Genomic DNA, 18,092 nt, shown 5'->3' on the forward strand with positions numbered 1-18,092 from the left:
CTAATTTAAAAAATCTGGCAGTAACAAAACATAATGAAATTTAGCCTATGAAACAATTAAAATGACATTTAAACAAAAAAATAAAACCAGGTCACAACATATCTTTTAACTTTATGGTATTTTAATTTTTTAGATTTACAAAGAAACGTGCAATGAGCTAAGCATAGTTTCATCTGCACCCCAAAACCAGTTTTTTGGGGTGTTCTCTGCCATTTTAAAAAATACACATGCAGGGCCAAATTTTCAACTGAACAGCACCAATTTACAGAAGCAGAGAATTCTAGCCCTTAGTCTTTTGCTGTTTGATCCGACCAATCCACAAATCAAATCTGCATTGAAACCAAGGAAAACCCTTAAAGACTGTACAAACTGGTAATTTATATTTTATTTATGTACACAGCTTCTTTTTTATGAGATGGGCCAGATGGGAAGTACTGTCACCATAGTATTTATTAGGCAGAAAAAAAATCAACTGCATTCTACGGCATCTGGTCAAGATTTTGTGACCACATATTTCAACATATATTTCAATTATATCTGGCAGGATACCATTTTCTCTAAGATCTCAGCTCAGTGATTATTCAGTCAGAATAGCCTTATATGGCAAGACTATAAGGCCAGGAGATCACATGGTTTAACGATTAGAACAAAACAACTGGGGAGTTCAGATCAGTGTATCTAAACTTGGCTGACTTACCACGGGTGAAATTTGCTCCTGTGCAGAGCGCCAGCATAAGGCCCATGCACCATTTAAGTCCCACTTAAGTCTTCAGAATAGGTCCTACATAGCATTTAAGTGGTGCTTTTCATTGGCCGACTTCACAGAAGGGAATTTCTCCCTGGGTGAACTCAAATATTTTACTCTGGAATGAATCTTTCTCTGTCTCCTCTTTATGATTTCTGTCGCTCACGCTGAGCGAGCACTCTCATAATTTCTCTTTGGGCAGTTGCCTCCAGACTTGGGACTGACAGAGCAGCTCCTATATCATACATTTTTTCTGGGTTATTTGTTGATATCTGTTTATTTTAAGCCAAAATTGCTGACTGTGTCTATCAAACTGTCTTTTCTACACCTTCTTCTCTCAGTTTCTTCCCTCTTTAAGCTGGTACTCATGGACAGATGACTGTGACAATGTGACCTCCTGCCTCCCTCCACGCCCCTGGAAAAATGGAATAATTACTTTACAGCTTAGGCATTTCATTTATTACTATAAAGAGCCTCTGTTACAGGGCAGTACATTTATTTTTTGTACATGCTGCTACTTCAGTTACTTTTTCGTACTCTATAAATTTGCTCCCTCCATATCCTCTTCCATACTTCAGTGCCATAGAACAACTGATAGTATTCATTGCCGTCCCTCAGAAATAGCTTCTTCTTTGGGGCACTTAAACTGTTACTTCTTATGATCTGTCTACATTAGGGGATTTTTGCACTAGTGTAGTGCAAAAATCCCTAATGGAGACAGGCCAGTAGACTCATAATTGAACAGAGCTCTGAGAAGAAATTATTTTTTTTGGTCTGTTGGCAACCCGCCCATTCCCCTCTCTCTCCAAATCATTTTGGATTGACTCAACAGGAAAACATGTCAAAATTTCCAACAAATCGAAAAGTCAAGAACATTTTTGTTTCAGATCAAATTAAATGTTTTGTTTGACCCTTTGAGTCTGAGCTTTGACTTTAAAAAAAACCTGAAAGAAATTAACAAAAAAAATCATCATTGTTTTGATTTTTCTCATAAACTTATTTTATCATTTTTAGATTTTTTTTAAATGTTTCAGCAACCCTGAGTCTGAATTTTTCACCAAAAAAAGTGTCAGCTGAAAAAATTCACCCAGCTCTACTGTTGAAGACTCAGGATGAAATCCTGACTCAGCTGAAGTCAATATAAACCCCCTTGTTTATCCAATCATGTAAGATGGGACAAAGGCACCGAGGGGCAGACTTTAAGACTTTGAGCCTTCAATGCCATTTTAAGGACCTGTCTACATTAGAGATATTTGTTCTTCAGTTACAACACGAATCTCTACTACAGATAGACCATAAGTGGAAACAGTTTAAGTGTTCCAAGGTAGCAACTCTTTGTGAGGAACAGCACCGAACAATACCAGTTGTTCTATGTCACAGCAGAGGAATTACAAAATAACATCTCCAACCTTACCAGGGAATACTAGAAGGGCAACACAAAATGTCCTTTTTCAAGCAAACAATAGATTGACAAGAACACATGCATGCTTGATGTTGGATGAAAGAAGCCCATACTATAGAAAGTGTTCATCCCGTAAAACAATAAATCCCACAATCTTGCCTGGGTCATTTTCAGCTTTTGTTATTAGCTTGTTTAAGGTCAAAAGAAGGATCAGGTGAAATTCATAAAGAAATTTCATTTTTCTGCCTCTGAAAATCACCTTTTGTTTCTGCCAAAATATTAGAGACGAATGTAATCACGGTGTTTCACTGATGGCAAGAATTTCTCTCATAGCTTTAGCTAGAACCCACTAGAAACTCCGCGCAATGCACTAGTAGATTAAAATCTTAATTTAGAACCTTTCCCTATACAGTGCTCAAATTCTACTTCTGCCCAGAGGTTCAAACATTAACACTTGAAAACATCAGAAATATTCTGCTCTGACTCCAGACTGAGGTCAACACACTTTCAAAATTAGAAAAATTCTCTACATTTTCTTCTTGTTAACACCACATAACTGAGATCCCTAATCAGTTCTCTTGAGATAATACCACTATCAAGGTTTTCCTTTATTGTTTGTTATCAGTTAAGCCCACCAAAGGACATGCAACAAAGAAGAAAACACTGGGTAGCAAAAGGCTATGGCAGCAGTATTAGGGATGTAAGTGTTATGGTCAGTTGTCTGTGATGTTGCTGATAGAAGAAAGACTGGGAGCAGATCTATTTTGAAAGTTATTGACTTTGTATTTCATATCAAGAACTAGAGATTTTGTAAAGTTGTTTTTGAAGGCAAGCTGCACCACAGATGTCATAAATATAAAGGGAAGTGTAACCACCTTTCTGTACACAGAACTATAAAATCCCTCCCGGCCAGAGGCAAAACCCTTTCACCTGTAAAGGGTTAAGAAGCTAAGATAACCTTGCTGGCACCTGACCAAAATGACCAATGAGGAGACAAGTTACTTTCAAAGCTGGGGGACGGACGGACAAAGGGTCTGTCTGTTTGTGTGATGCTTTTGCCGGGAACTGAACAGGAATGGAGTATTAGAACTTGTTAGTAAGTAATCTAGTTAGAAATGCGTTAGATTTCCTTTTGTTTAAATGGCTGGTAAATAAGCTGTGCTGAATGGAATGTATATTCCTGTTTTTGTGTCTTTTTGTAACTGAAGGTTTTGCCTAGATGGATTCTCTATGTTTTGAATCTGATTACCCTGTAAGGTATTTACCATCCTGATTTTACAGAGGTGATTCTTTTACTTTTTCTTTAATTAAAATTCTTCTTTTAAGAACCTGATTGCTTTTTCATTGTTCTTAAGATCCAAGGGTTTGGGTCTGTGTTCACCTATGCAAATTGGTGAGGATTTTTATCAAGCCTTCTCTAGGAAAGGTGGTGTAGGGCTTGGGGGGATATTTTGGGGGGAGGACGTCTCCAAGTGGGCTCTTTCCCTGTTCTTTGTTTAACACGCTTGGTGGTGGCAGCATAGGATTCAAGGACAAGGCAAAGTTTGTACCTTGAGGAAATTTTAACCTAAGCTGGTAAGAATAAGCTTAGGGGGTCTTTCATGCAGTTTCCCACAACTGTACCCTAGAGTTCTGAGTGGGGAAGGAACCTTGACAACAGGTATGGTATATATTCTGAGTAAGGTAATTTACCACACATTTCCTTGCAAATGGCAATAATATCAGCATTAACTGAGTTATATTAATGGGATAAGTAGTCTTTGTGTCTTTGAGAAATGATTGAAAGTACAATATTTATGTGACAAAAACTCTTGAACAACAAACATGTCTGAGTCTCGCTGCTGAAGAGAAACTCCACAAAGACATATATAAAAAAACTCATTCTAAAGAATATTAGAAAGGGCTATTTACTTGAAATTTATGGTAGGTTATAAATTTGAGGGAAAAAGTCTACCTTTTTAATGTAACTTAATTGAAATGAATATTAGTTGTTCCTTTTCCAAATAAAAATAGAGCAGGGTGAAGGGTTTGTACCTCCAATAATATATTCAAGTTCATATAGTCTCTGTTACTTTACACCCCTGGACTGGACAAAACTACCCAATGATAGAAGAGTTAAAAAAAAGGCTCAAAGTTGGCTAAATAGGAAACATTTTATTCACTTAGTCCCTGAACCTCCAGAGACTCACACACATGCTTAATTTTACACACTGTGAGTTGTCCCACTAAAGTCAAGAAAGACTTCCATTGACTTCAGTAGGCTTTGGATCAGACCCAAAAGACATCAAGCCTCCAGTCCTGCATTCATATCACACCCAAATGCCCACTGAATTCAAAATACTGAATTACTGGTGATTTATACCTGATTTATGCTTTTTTTTAAACAACTAGATGAAGGGATTATACATTTTTCATTTTTCTTTCAGAAGGGATAAAGAATAACACACACACAAATCAGGAAAAACCAGAAATCCTAATTATTTTAGCAAACTTTTGAATGTTTTTTAAAATGTCACATGTCTGATAGGTGTGATGCACAGCAGTTCTTCACCAGGAATCAAAAAGTAACAGAAAGCAACATAATCACTGCAGACGGATTTGCAGACTTCTATCTCACAAACTTAATGGAAACATTTGTAAAGATTTCTTCACTTAGTGATTGAAAACATTAGTTCTGCTACTCTGTACTTATGTAAAAGCACAATTCTATTTAATCCATAGTAAAGTCAAGTACTGAAAATCCATACAGTATAAAATCAGGTTTCTACTGTATTTTCAAAGTTCTTGGGAGTAAGCCTGCAAGCTGTATAAAACTGGGATTTGGCTAATTTGAGTCCCCTCTATTAAAGGTAAGCATCAATCATGCAGAGGTCCTGTTGCTAATGTACTTAACTTTAAACTTGTGAGTAATCCCACTGAACTCACTGGCATCAGTGAGACTGCTCATGTACTGAAAGTTAAGCACATGCTTAAGAGATCTGTTGGATTGGGGTGAGGAACCCTAGAAAAGATCTTAGATGCTCCACAGAACCAAGAAGTTGCTCCTGTGGAGCATTAGTTAGGGCAACTGCTGGGAAGCTAATCCACCTTGGCTAACTTGAAATGCCAGATAATCAGAGTTCAGGAATTGGTGCTGCACTGGATTGGTGTTATTATATATTAAATAGAGAGGATTTTAATGACATAGGTTCTAGGCCAAATCAGTATTACACTATTGAATTCAGTGAGTCCATATTGGTGTAACAAAGAGCATAATTAAGCATCCTGCATCTAAATGATGTGTAAGGCATTTCAGATTGTGTTTATTATGTCAAATAAAATGTTTGCCAAATTCTGACCACAGGAGAAAGGGTTAATTTAAAAGCAGTGTTCCAATGTCTGGAAAGCTGGGTGATTAGAAACAGCCACATAAAATTGACAAATATAACATATGTATTCTTACCCTTCGGTCCGGAAAATAGTCCTAAAACTGTCCCCCAAGCTCTTGTAACTGGTTGGATCAGTTTTCCCTCTTTGAATTTGGAACCTAAAAAATACAATTTATAACAGTATGTGAAGTTAAGGATTTTAAAAGCCACTTTCAGCTTTCCAATTTCTATATAAAAGGGATTTTAAGGTTTATTGATATATCTTATTCATTATTATAGACTGTTCCTGATATTTATTCTTATTAACGCTACTTTCATAGGAGTTATTAAACAAAGAAGAAATACAGTTTTAAAAGTAACTTTTTAGTAGTTCATAGTATTCAGATAGCCAACACTTTTACAATTTACACCTCTTTCTTGTTGTGTAAAAAATAAACTGCTAATCATGGACTTGATCCAAAGTCCATGGAAGTTCATAGGAGTCTTTCAATGGTCTTTGAATCAGACCCTGTTTTCAGAAATCTGAAGTAGCATATTGTAATGCATTTTACCACTGTGAAATGAACCTACCATACAATTTCTTATTTTTAGTGTCTGATCCAACTCCAACTAAAATCATCAGGAGATTCTATTGGAAGTTAGATCAGGCGCCTAACAGTCATTTTTGGACATTTAACACAGAGGCGAACAATATAAAATGCAGCTATCAATACTTTAATGAAGTCACCTTTCTTCTGCTCATATTTTGACACATAATGAGCATTCAGCAGCAGGCTGACAATGCTTGCAGCACATCAGCCTTAAGAAAAACAACAAGATTATGATTGAAGACTGCAAACATACATGCCAGTATTTATAAACTCTGGATAAAGGTGGTCAGCATAACTCACTGTGTTAATCTACTGAGTGCTCCAAATGGGGGTACACCTAACTTCTCAAAGTGCCAATAGAGAAAAGGAAAAAGAGGCTAGAGCGTACATTCCCCATCCCCTCCACCCTTTGTTTTAAAAGTGTGTGTGCGGGGTGGGGGTTGGGGGGATCATGACATCTTTTTCCAGTTTGAGCCTTGGATATACTGTGCTTTTGTTCACAGTTTGATTACACTTAGAAGTCTTTGGCTACATCCTACACAATAAGGGGACTTTGTAGAAAAAATTATCATCTAAAACCAAAATGTGTAGTCTTTCATTATATCTCATTTTTAAAACTGTAGAGCTACAAAGATGCTCACTTGAGTAGCCTAGCCAAGTTCCACATCAAGGGAACTTCAAACAGAGTTGGAAGAACATAATTTCTTTTTAGATTTTTTCAATTACTATCCAGCATCCAAAACAACACAAACACAAATGTTAGTAATCTCAGTTCAGAATAGCATTGTTTGAGGCCATCTACAGACTGCCATTATAACTCATGTAACATCAGCCCTGTGCATTAAATAACGCCTGCTTCAAAGAATCATTCAGACATTAATTATTATAATCAAATACTGCTGGAAGTCCTAAGCAAAAGATAAAACAAGCATGTTTACCTTTTTATTTATGTTCTTCACACATAGCATACAGTGTTTTAGTGTTTTAGACAGAAAACATACAAATATGGCTTCTTAGTCTGATTAGACACCCTCAGCTTCAAATAATACCACCAACTAGTACAATTTTAGTTAAATGATATTAAACAGCAATTTTCTCTTCCATCTCAACTGGATTCAGCAGGATCAAAAAAGGTTTTCACATTTCAGCAAAAGGCATTCTTAGTTTTGCCTATCAGTGTTTCCTAAGCTGTTTGCACTAACAAATCTAAGCATTTTCTTCACTCTGGGAGACAAATTTCCAGTGATGTAATATAATTCTTTGGGCAATTATGAAGGCAAACCCACATCTTTTTTGAATGCATTTAGAAGGAAATGTTGGATCGCTCCATAGTCCTAAGAAAAGCAGTTCAGGCACATGTGGGATCTCCATCTGAGGTAACCTCTTTTATTAGTGAGAGAACTTGCTGCCAAGTTGGCAAAGCAGAGACTGCTGTTCTAGAGGTTTACACTCATGTGAGAGTTGATGCATAACATTTTGTCTGAAAAGAACCCTTGGGAAGGTTAATAGCTGAAAATGCCTCAATGGCATCGCACAAAGTCCAACAGTAATAACAGCAACGGAATGTTGTAAGTTGTTACATTACACTAGCCAAGAAATCAAGACTGAAAAAAAAATCTTAGCACACACACACATGTAGGATTTATACTAATATTAGTATGTTTAAGCCTTGATCATTTATACCTCAAAGTTTAAATTCAAAAGTGATGGGCTCCATTTGTTGTAAAAAGAAACCTTGTAAAAATTCACTAGTAATTGAAAGAAATTGTAGACTAGTATTTACATAGAAAGACTGTCCTAAACCATAAAACTTTTTTCAGAAGTTTTAAGACTTTCGTCCTAAGCAGAAATTTAGAATAAAGGTGATTGTTTCTAAAATACTCTTGGAAAAACGTAGGCCCCTATCCTGTAAATACCTATGCATGTGCTACCTGTACACATTCACATTATTTAACAAGACTACTCATGTGCATAATTTTAAGCACATGCATAAATATTTGCTGGATTGGGGCCTTAATCCTGGGCTACCCCAACAGAGATAATATATATTAAAATTATTTTACTTTAGCTTTATCCTATAGCCACATACAACTGTCCTGTATATTTCTTAATTCTTAATATTTCTGCTCATAAAATGCAGAAACAGAATAAACACTTTAATAAAATAATAGTTAATTTATTTGTATCAGTTTATGGGGTAAAAGGATAACTTCTTACTAAAAATGTTAAATAATATTTTTTACATTTATTTCAATTTCTTTTTTAAAGGGAGAGAAGATCTTAGTATTAAGTGAGTCCATTTGTAACACTGACACAAACAACATATTCCTTCCTTTAGGGTTTTTGGATTAATTCCTTCCCTAGTAAATCTTTTTAATAGCTTTAACAGCAATCCTAAAATATATGCCAATTATGTGCTCTAATGTAGATCTGTGAACTGGGTTATTTGATTTGGAATTGCTTGCCTCAATAAAATAAGGTTTAACTTTTTAATGTACTAGCTAACTGATCACCAGTACTTGTTAGAAGAAGCTAGAGGAAGAACTGACAAGATGTTTATTTGTTTTGCTGGGGGGAGGAGCAGCAGCCACAGCAGCACCCTGTAGTTGTACTAGTAATAATAAAGAAGGGTGAAAGCATTCACTTCAAAAACAACCTGGTCTGTTTTACATTATTCACTAGGGGATTGAGCACAACCTGGAGACACACAATGCTTTTTTTCTGCTTCAAATCTATTTCTCTCTGAAAACAGTATTAACTAAATGCTTATATTCAAGTGAATTTCTTGCGCTTTGGAAACCGGAAGACTGTGTCTTATACATTATTGGCTTGCTAGAATTACAGAAGCGAACCTGCCTGACTAAATAGAAAGGAGCACACATTTCTGGTCTGGTTAAGATTCCGAAGTCTAAAAAGCAAAACCTGCAACTAAACATTTTTCAGAGTCAGAGTGAAAGGACGCTAACAAGATAAGGCCACAGTCCTTTTCTAGGGCTCCATATGGGCACCTGGATCTGCCCATGCAGAGCCCTTTGAAGCACCCGGGTTAAGAGTGCATTAACAACGTTGCCACACAACAAGAAGCAATAGACAGTGGATGCTGCGACAAGGTGCAAGTTTATTGAACGTATCACTAGAAAAAGGTTCAAACAACTGACATTTTCCTCAACTGTAACCTCTTCTCCACCAGCTTTGCTGATTCTCTAGTCTGTTCAAAATGCTGCAGCAATAATTATCTCCCTCTCCCTCCTAAGTCTACCACAAAGGCTTCGTGATGTTTGTAAGAGGAGGCAGTAGCCACTGTCCTCAATCCACCCCAGAAGATTACATAAGAGGAGGGATTCCCAAGCTAGTTGAGGACAAGAGCCTGAAAAGGGAAAGGAAAGGACGGGTCCAGGAACGGTTATGGTTTCAGGTGGAAACCATGTAAAAATAGCCATTTTAAATGCTTTTCTTTTTGAGATTTTTGGTGTTTATTCAAAACCTAAACTCCAAGTTGTAAACCTCTGTGATCCAAAATCAAAGAAGCTATGATTAAATGACCCATATTTGTGCAGCTGTACAACTGCTATTTGTAGGACAAATAATCCCAGGTCCTTCTCACCTGGACATCATGAAAGGGGTAATCTTTATGGACAGAAACTGCCCTTGAATGATTCCTCTGATGTCTTTTGCTTCATCACTCCATGAACCCCCTGGGGAATTAAATCCAGATAGACCGCATGGAAATGCTTGCATAGGTATTGTAAGCAGTTGATCAGGAATTTGTCTAATCATCTCTCTGCCAACAAGTTCCTCAGATCCATAATCCACATGTCTCACAGTTAGGTTGTTACCTTTTATGCTGCTAACTTTTGCTCTGTAAAGTTTTCCATCTTCACTATACTTTGCCATGCAAATATCACCACTTCTAATACTAGATCTGTTAGGCACAAATAAACTCCTCTTCAACACAAAGGATGCCCGTTTTCTTTTGCCATCTGTGCCAGCCATTTCCCATTAGTAATCATTGTACCATTCTGTGAAGCAGTTTCTGTGCAAAACCCTCTTACGTAGAGTGATCATATGTCCCTGAAAATCACACATCTGTTTCCACGGTCTGTCCCACTGTCCTTGCTGTTTTTACAAAATCCAGTGTTTTCTCCCAGTTTTTGTAAACTCCCGCAGTCCCCATATGCTTCCCAGTGACCCCTCCCTCTGCAAAAGTTTGCAAGCCAGTTTTACTCTGAATGCAGTGAAATCCACAGGATGGTGGGGAAAGAGAGGCTGAGGTGAGAGCCAGACACCTGGGAAAGAATTATCCGTAGAAACTCAGCACCCTCTCCATCTACTGCCCCATCGCCAGCTGTTGGAGATATTTGCCACAAGCTTTTCAATCAATGTTAAAAATACTATCATTTCCTTATTGTCAAAAAGGGGTAAATCAGTATTTGATATCTGTATTTAAATATACTGTCAGCAACCAAACCTTGTCCACACAGCATAGACTCATGGAGTCAATCCTGGCTCCATTCAACTCAATAGAACAGGGGTGGCCAACCTGAGCCTGAGAAGGAGCCAGAATTACCAACGTACATTGCCAAAGAGCTGCAGTAATATGTCAGCAGCCCCGCAGCAGCTCCCCCCACCTGCTCCCAGCTTCTCCCACCCACCAGCAGCCCTGCTGATCAGCACCTCCCCCTCCCTCCCCACACATCCCAATCAGCTGTTTGGTGGTGTGCAGGAGGCTCTGGGGGCAGGGGGGAGGAGTGAAGGCACGGCAGGCTCAGGGGAAGGGGTGGGAAGGGGTGGAGTGGGGGGAGGGCCCGTGGCAGAGCCAGGAGTTGAGCAGTGAGCAGCCCCCGGCACACTGGAAAGTTGGCACCTGTAGCTCCAGCCCTAGAGTCGGTGCCTCTACAAGGAGCCGCATATTAACGTCTGAAGAGTCGCATGTGGCTCCGGAGCCACAGGTTGGCCACTCCTGCAACAGAAGTTTTGCCCATTGTCTTCAATGAGGCCAGGATTTCACCCATGAATTCCAGAGATTCTTGGTGCTCAGTACTGTGCTGCCAATGTACCAGTTCTGCTGCTGAGAAGATCAAAGGGAAAGAAAAAATGGGTGCTTTCTCTCTCGCAAGAAAAAAATAGCATTTGGACCATATTCATGATCTTTGTTAATAGGTGAGTCTTCTGTCTCCCCTTTAACTTACACACCCTTATTACGTCTAACTGAGATGACAGCTGCACCGTGCAATTTTAAGATGTGAATCAAATCCTTGATATTTCCTTCCCTGATTGCAAAGTATGAAGGAGGGAAAGCATTTATATGCATACTGTAAATATATAACTTTGGGTACTCAGTCAATTTAGATGATAGATGGAAAATTGTTCAGCATAGTAACAAAAGCAAATTAAATCTTCTGTGCAATGTAAATTCTAAAAAAGCTTTTAAACATGTATAGCTTTCTGAAATGTAAGGTCAACAGCTAGAACTTATACTTTAATTAATTTCCTGTGATTCCAGACATACCTCATTGCAGTTGCTCCTATAAGCATAACTAGATTTGAAAATTGATAGTCTGAGGCTATATTTTTAGCAGTTTACATGCTTATATTCAAATATAACTAGATCACAATTTAAACAGCTATCAAATTTGTTAACTTAAACATTTACTCTGGTGCCATTTGTTAGGGCTGTATATGAATGCAGATTTGCACAGCTACTATAAATGCTGTATATGGCATTACTAGTGCTTAAATTTCATGTGAAACCCGATATTATAAAATGGACCTTGATAAGGTAGTTTATTCTACTATTTGGCACAAATTCTTCAGGTTGTTTATATTACTTATGGGATAATAACTAAATTGAGAGTATAATTCTGCCGTTTATTTTAACAGTAAATCCTTCTAGTCACACAAGCTGTTGAACAAATGAACATTACGTTTCAGAACAAAAACCTAATTATTTTAAGCCATAGATATAAATTATGCAATATATGTGGTTATATTTTAAGTATTATAGGACTGCATTGATGATATTTTAAGTACAAGGCCATAAAGAAACATAGCAGAACAGTAACATTATAGAAACAGGCAAGGGGCAGAATTTTTTTAAAAACCATTTTGCATTTTAGACCTATATTTAGTTTTTACTCTCTACAGAGCTATCTCAGTTTTCTCTACTGTAAATTACTTGCTTCACAAAGGATAAATCATTAGTACAGATGGACAAATACTACAAAAAAGTGTATTCCAACATTCATTTCAATAAAAACTTCATTCACTTTGATGGGATTCATAATCCTTCTTATTTACTTTCTGTGACATTTGGAGGAGCAAATATTTGTTTTTGGAAAGGCAAAATTTTTCAGTTATGTATACAAATATGTATTTGTATGAATATTCACAATGGACATACTTGTATAGCTATCTTGAAAGCTGTATGTGGGTTTGGGAATCCCCTAATTTGGAAGATGAATTCTATGCAGATTAGGTGACCAACCACAGAGTGTGAATAGCAAGTTACAAATACAGTAGTGAAAACTCGTAGTAGAGTTCACAACCAATTCACAGATGGAAGTATTTTCTTGTCAATGAATAATTTCAAATAATGAACAAATCCTGAAAAAGCAAAGTCTGTTCAGAGATAAATTAGCTCCTATTTCTATCTAATAATATGTAGTTCCCTGTGAATAGTTCACCCAGTTCCAGTCATGAGAGTGAGATTACAGAACATTTTCTTTATGCACAATAAATTGATCCCACTTCATTGTAACCTGTTTGTATTATTACACTTTTTGGAGATTTTGTCGCACATCAGTTGCTCAACAGCTTGAGTGGTATTGCATGGTAGCTATCACCAACTGGTGTGCATGGGTTTTTTATCTGGGCAGGGAGGAGGACTGGATGTGAAGATATGTACTAGGGGTAAGGCCAGTGAGATGAAGGAAAAGTAGCAGTCATATTCTTGGGTAAAGGGTATTGTAAAAGTTAGGTGAATTACAAACAACTTAAAAGAGAGCACTGCCCCATATGGTGTCGGGGGCAGAGGGGAGGACAGAAGAAGTCAGGCTGAGGAGAAGCAGCAGACTTAATGCTTTTGTTTTTTGTTTTTTCCTTTGACTGGTAGTAACTACATGACCTGGCAAAAAGGTTTACAAATGTAAGTCACAACACTTAGCTCCAGGTCAAATCTTCTCATGTTCAAAAAAAAATGGACAGTGATAGGTGGCATGGATCTGGCAGAATTCTGGATGGTAAAAAATGGAGGAAGGGGCAGGAGGATTGCCTCAGACCTAGCAGGAGTGGAAAGATTCTTCCTGGAAAACAGGCAGGATGATCTAATTAAAGTCCAGGACTGGGACTCAAGAGGTTCTATTCCAGCCTCTGCCATGGACTTCCTGTGTAGCCTTAGGCAAGCCAATCAATGTGTCTTGATTTACCCATTTGCAAAGCACACATAATGCTTTCTTTCCACACAGGAGTGTACTGTGGCCTGATAAGTACTCTGAGAGATCCACGTGGAAGGTACTAGAGACATGTAAACTATAAATCAAACAATACAAGTAAACATTTGCCATTATTACATTCTCTTGCTGGGACCTGACTGAAAAGCACAGTGGTCAGTCCCAATGAAGAAAACAAGTTAAGAGGCTGAAGAAGAAGAAGACCCAGTTCCTGTAAAGTGGCAAAAAATTAACAATATATCAGGATAAAACCAAGCACAATTAGGTCTCCTCCGAAGTAACAAAATAAGGTTTAGAACTTGTATTCTATTACTAGAGCATGCTGTAGAGACTTGACAAACCATCAGCAGGTTTCACTGAACTACTGTATATTGTAAGTTTTGCATATACATGTTTGAGTATGTGCTTGCATATTCAAGGAAAAGAACATTTAAAGACATCTGAATCTGCCCTGGGATGTGTGTGGAGTTTGTCAAACCACAAACTTTGGCTCAGATTTCAAAACAAGGGCACAGAGTTTACTCTTTTATTTTCAGACTATAAGAGAACTCTGAAACCAATGCTCAATAATCACTCTGCACGGTGTTCATCAGTAAAGGAGGCAGCTTATTGTGTTGTTGTATATTGCACAGGAATTTTTAGCTTTATGGCTGCGTGGGAGTGCTCCATCAGTAAACTACTCATCACTTTGACAGATGAACTAGCTCAAAGGCAACATAATAACCAGCCCAAACAGTCTCCCATCCTGCATCAAAATTCTAACTCTAACTTGTGCATACAATTTAAAAACAAAAAATTTTGTCTGGGAGAAATTCATCTCTGCGCAGAAGCAGAAAAGGCCTCTGCACCACCAAACTCCTTTTCTGAAGTTTTAAGTGGCTCAGCGGTGCGTGGAGTTGGCTCTCTGCATAGGGGTGAATTTCACACTTTGTAATTAGGTGCAATAATCTTGTTCAGGAAGGTTCCTCATCCCTTTTATATTCCCCATTCCTTTTAAAAACGCCTTTCCTTTATTCTTTGTGTTCCAGCTGAGAAGTCTTTTAGTCAGTGAAAAATCCAGGTGGGAGAAGGAAACCAGCACCGACATTTCTTGTCCATATTATGATAAATCAGAACAATTACTTTGCTCTTGTCCCTTCCCAGTTGAAGGGCCGTGAGAAGACGCTTGTTACAAACAAATCTTCTGACAACCTGAAATAGGTGAGGAGCAGAATTCATTCTGAAGTTCTCTTGGGCAACATCATGGTAATTTAAGTTATTTTATTTACTGCTCCAATACTACATGGATAAGGGCTCTAAAAATACCTCCGATACGGAGACAAATTTACAAATCCAAGTCTTCTCCTAGATGTTACCCTATCATAACCCTGATTCATTAAAAAACAAAACAACAATATGAGATCACCAGGAGACAAAAAAGTGCAATGACCTTCTGTTAGGATTGAAGCTCTGAGGAATTATTAAGTCTTTTTTCTCCACACACTAATGTGACTTCTCCTTTATGTTGCACAATGCAAGACAAAACATACAGTAGCTTAAAAGGTAGAACCAAGAACTTTGTTCAAAAATAATTACAAAGCACTTAGAATATTTGGCAAAAACAGAGATGCATGAATTAAACCTGCCCAGGAGCAGGTCTAACTTGCCCATGGAACAGTTCCATGGAAATGTGCTACAGTAATTATGCTGAGGGCTAACAAAAGAAATAATTATAGCAGTCTCACTAGTTCATGACTCTCAAATATTTTATCATCTTCCTGAGAAAGAAATACAGCACAAGCCTCATTCAAACCATACATGTTTTTAATAATCTCATTCAGGAACTGCATTTTTCAAAACTAAATAACTCAAAGTTACCACTATTTTATTCCACATCAAAAACGGGCCAGAAAAATATCAAGCAAACTGCTAGCTGTGATGTTGTGCAAGTACGTTTTTAATTTTGAGGAATGAAATGAGAACATTGCTCAGTACTCAGTCAGTGCTGGTTATACAGTAGAAAAGATACCATATTACAATCTTGAACCTGCAAGCATTTGAGCAAAGAATCTACTGATTTCTATGAAGAATAGAACTACTGCTTATTTCCAAGTTCTGTACTGCACTTACAAAGAAAAGCTAACCTCTTATGCTAATTTCCTTCTTTGCAAAGAAAAACATTTAGGGTATGTCTACACTATGAAATTAAGTCGAATTTCTAGACGTCGGTTTTTTAGAAATCGGTTTTATATATTCGAGTGTGTGTGTCCCCACAGAAAATGCTTAAGTGCATTATGTGCATTAACTCGGTGGAGTGCTTCCACAGTACTGAGGCAAGCGTCGACTTCCAGAGTGTTGCACTGTGGGTAGCTATCCCACAGTTCCCGCAGTCTCCGCTGCCCATTGGAATTCTGGGTTGAGATCCCAATGCCTGATGGGGCTAAAACATTGTCGCGGGTGGTTCTGGGTACATATCGTCAGGCCCCTGTTCCCTCCCTCCCTCCGTGAAAGCAAGGGCAGACAATCGTTTCGCGCCTTTTTTCCTGAGTTACCTGTGCAGACGCCATACCACGGCAAGCATGGAGCCCACTCAGCTCACTGTCACCATATGTCTCCTGGGTGCTGGCAGATGCGGTACTGCATTGCTACACAGTAGCAGCAACCCATTGCCTTGTGGCAGCAGACGGTGCAATAGGACTGGTAGCCACCATCGTCATGTCCGAGGTGCTCCTGATCGCCTCTGTGAGGTCGATCAGGAGCGCCTGGGCAGACATGGGTGCAGGGACTAAATCTGGAGTGACTTGATCAGGTCATTCTCTTTAGTCCTGCAGTCAGTCCTATTGAACCATCTTATGGTGAGCAGGCAGGTGATACGGATTGCTAGTGGTCCTATTGCATCATCTTCTGCCGGGCAGGCAAGAGATGAGGATGGTTAGCAGTCCTATTGTACCATCTTCTGCCGAGCAGCCATGAGATGTGGATGGCATGCAGTCCTTCTGCACCATCTGCTGCCAGCCAAAGATGTAAAAGATAGATGGAGTGTATCAAAACAAGAAATAGACTAGATTTGTTTTGTACTCATTTGCAAACCCCCCCTCGCCCCCTGTCTAGGGGACTCATTCCTCTAGGTCACACTGCAGTCACTCACAGAGAAGGTGCAGCGAGGTAAATCTAGCCATGTATCAATCAGAGGCCAGACTAACCTCCTTGTTCCAATAAGAACAATAACTTAGGTGCACCATTTCTTATTGGAACCCTCCGTGAAGTCCTGCCTGAAATACTCCTTGATGTAAAGCCACCCCCTTTGTTGATTTTAACTCCCTGTAAGCCAACCCTGTAAGCCGTGTCGTCAGTCGCCCCTCCCTGCATCAGAGCAACGGCAAACAATCGTGCATCTGAGTTGAGAGTGCTGTCCAGAGCAGTCACAATGGAGCACTCTGGGATAGCTCCCGGAGGCCAATACCGTCAAATTGTGTCCACAGTACCCCAAATTCGACCCGGCAAGGGCGATTTAAGAGCTAATCCACTTGTTAGGGGTGGAGTAAGGAAATCGATTTTAAGAGCCCTTTAAGTCGAAATAAAGGGCTTCATTGTGTGGACGGGTGCAGGTTTACATCGATTTAACGCTGCTAAATTCGACCTAAAGTCCTAGTGTAGACCAGGGCTTAGAGTAATGAACAGAGGTAGCGTCAGCACACTCAAAATGAAGGGTACAGATCTAGCTTTTGTCAAATTAACTCACAGCCTTGGGGTGCTTTTTGGCTCTTTGTTGTTCCTGGGTTCCCTGATATAAGCGGGGGGTCTTCAACAGCTATACCTGTCCAGGAAGCATCAACCATTACTTTCAGATGTGAACCTGAAAACTGTCCACAACTTGATTACCCTTTAGAAACTATTATAATGTTCTACCCCTGAAGTCCACCCAGATGCTCTAGACAGCGCAGATGAGGGAGGCTGAATATAGAGGCAGGCGGCCAAGGTAACTGCCTCGGGTGCCAGGCTTGCGGGGCGATGAATTCGCAGATTTATAGATCCTAGCTGCAAATGTATTGTCTTATATGACAGGGATAAACCATGCATGCAAATAGTACATCAAAGTTATGAAATGGGCTACAAATGCAATAAAAAATAAGGTATTCAAAAGGTTATTCACAGAGGTTAGGGATCTATTTCAGGAGTAGCTGAGGTTCTGTGGCCTGCAATGTGAAGGAAGTCAGACTGTATGATCACGATGGTCCCTTCTGACCTTGAAGTCTATGAGTCATGGCAGGTAAGATCAAGTGGGAAGCACTTGTTGTAAGAACCCTAGTCGTATTGGTCCCAGGATATCACAGAGATAAGGTGACTGAGGTAATATATTTTATTGGACCAACTTCTGTTGGCCAAAGAGATAAGCTTTCAAGCTGCACAGCACTCTTCTTCAGGTCTTTACTAACCTAAAGATTATGTTGACACTATTGGTTGCTTCAATACATAAATAAACAAATAAATAAATAAATAAAATCAAAGCTATCCTCAGTTATTCTGAAAAGCCTGCTACCAACAAAGGCTGGTCTACTT

General features: G+C 38.8%; 1 protein-coding gene across 15 annotated transcripts in view; it reads right to left on the minus strand.

The window, feature by feature from the left end:
* SLC25A21 (solute carrier family 25 member 21) overlaps positions 1-18,092 on the minus strand; it is a 408,519-nt gene that overhangs the window by 81,379 nt on the left and 309,048 nt on the right. For all 15 annotated transcript variants that reach the window (XM_077819078.1, XM_077819077.1, XM_077819083.1 and 12 more), the window contains one exon: positions 5,590-5,673. In XM_077819078.1, coding sequence (XP_077675204.1) covers positions 5,590-5,673 — 84 coding nt within the window. The remainder of the gene's footprint in view (positions 1-5,589; positions 5,674-18,092) is intronic.

Source organism: Eretmochelys imbricata, chromosome 6 (assembly GCF_965152235.1).
Source record: "Eretmochelys imbricata isolate rEreImb1 chromosome 6, rEreImb1.hap1, whole genome shotgun sequence".
NCBI lineage: Eukaryota > Metazoa > Chordata > Testudines > Cheloniidae > Eretmochelys > Eretmochelys imbricata.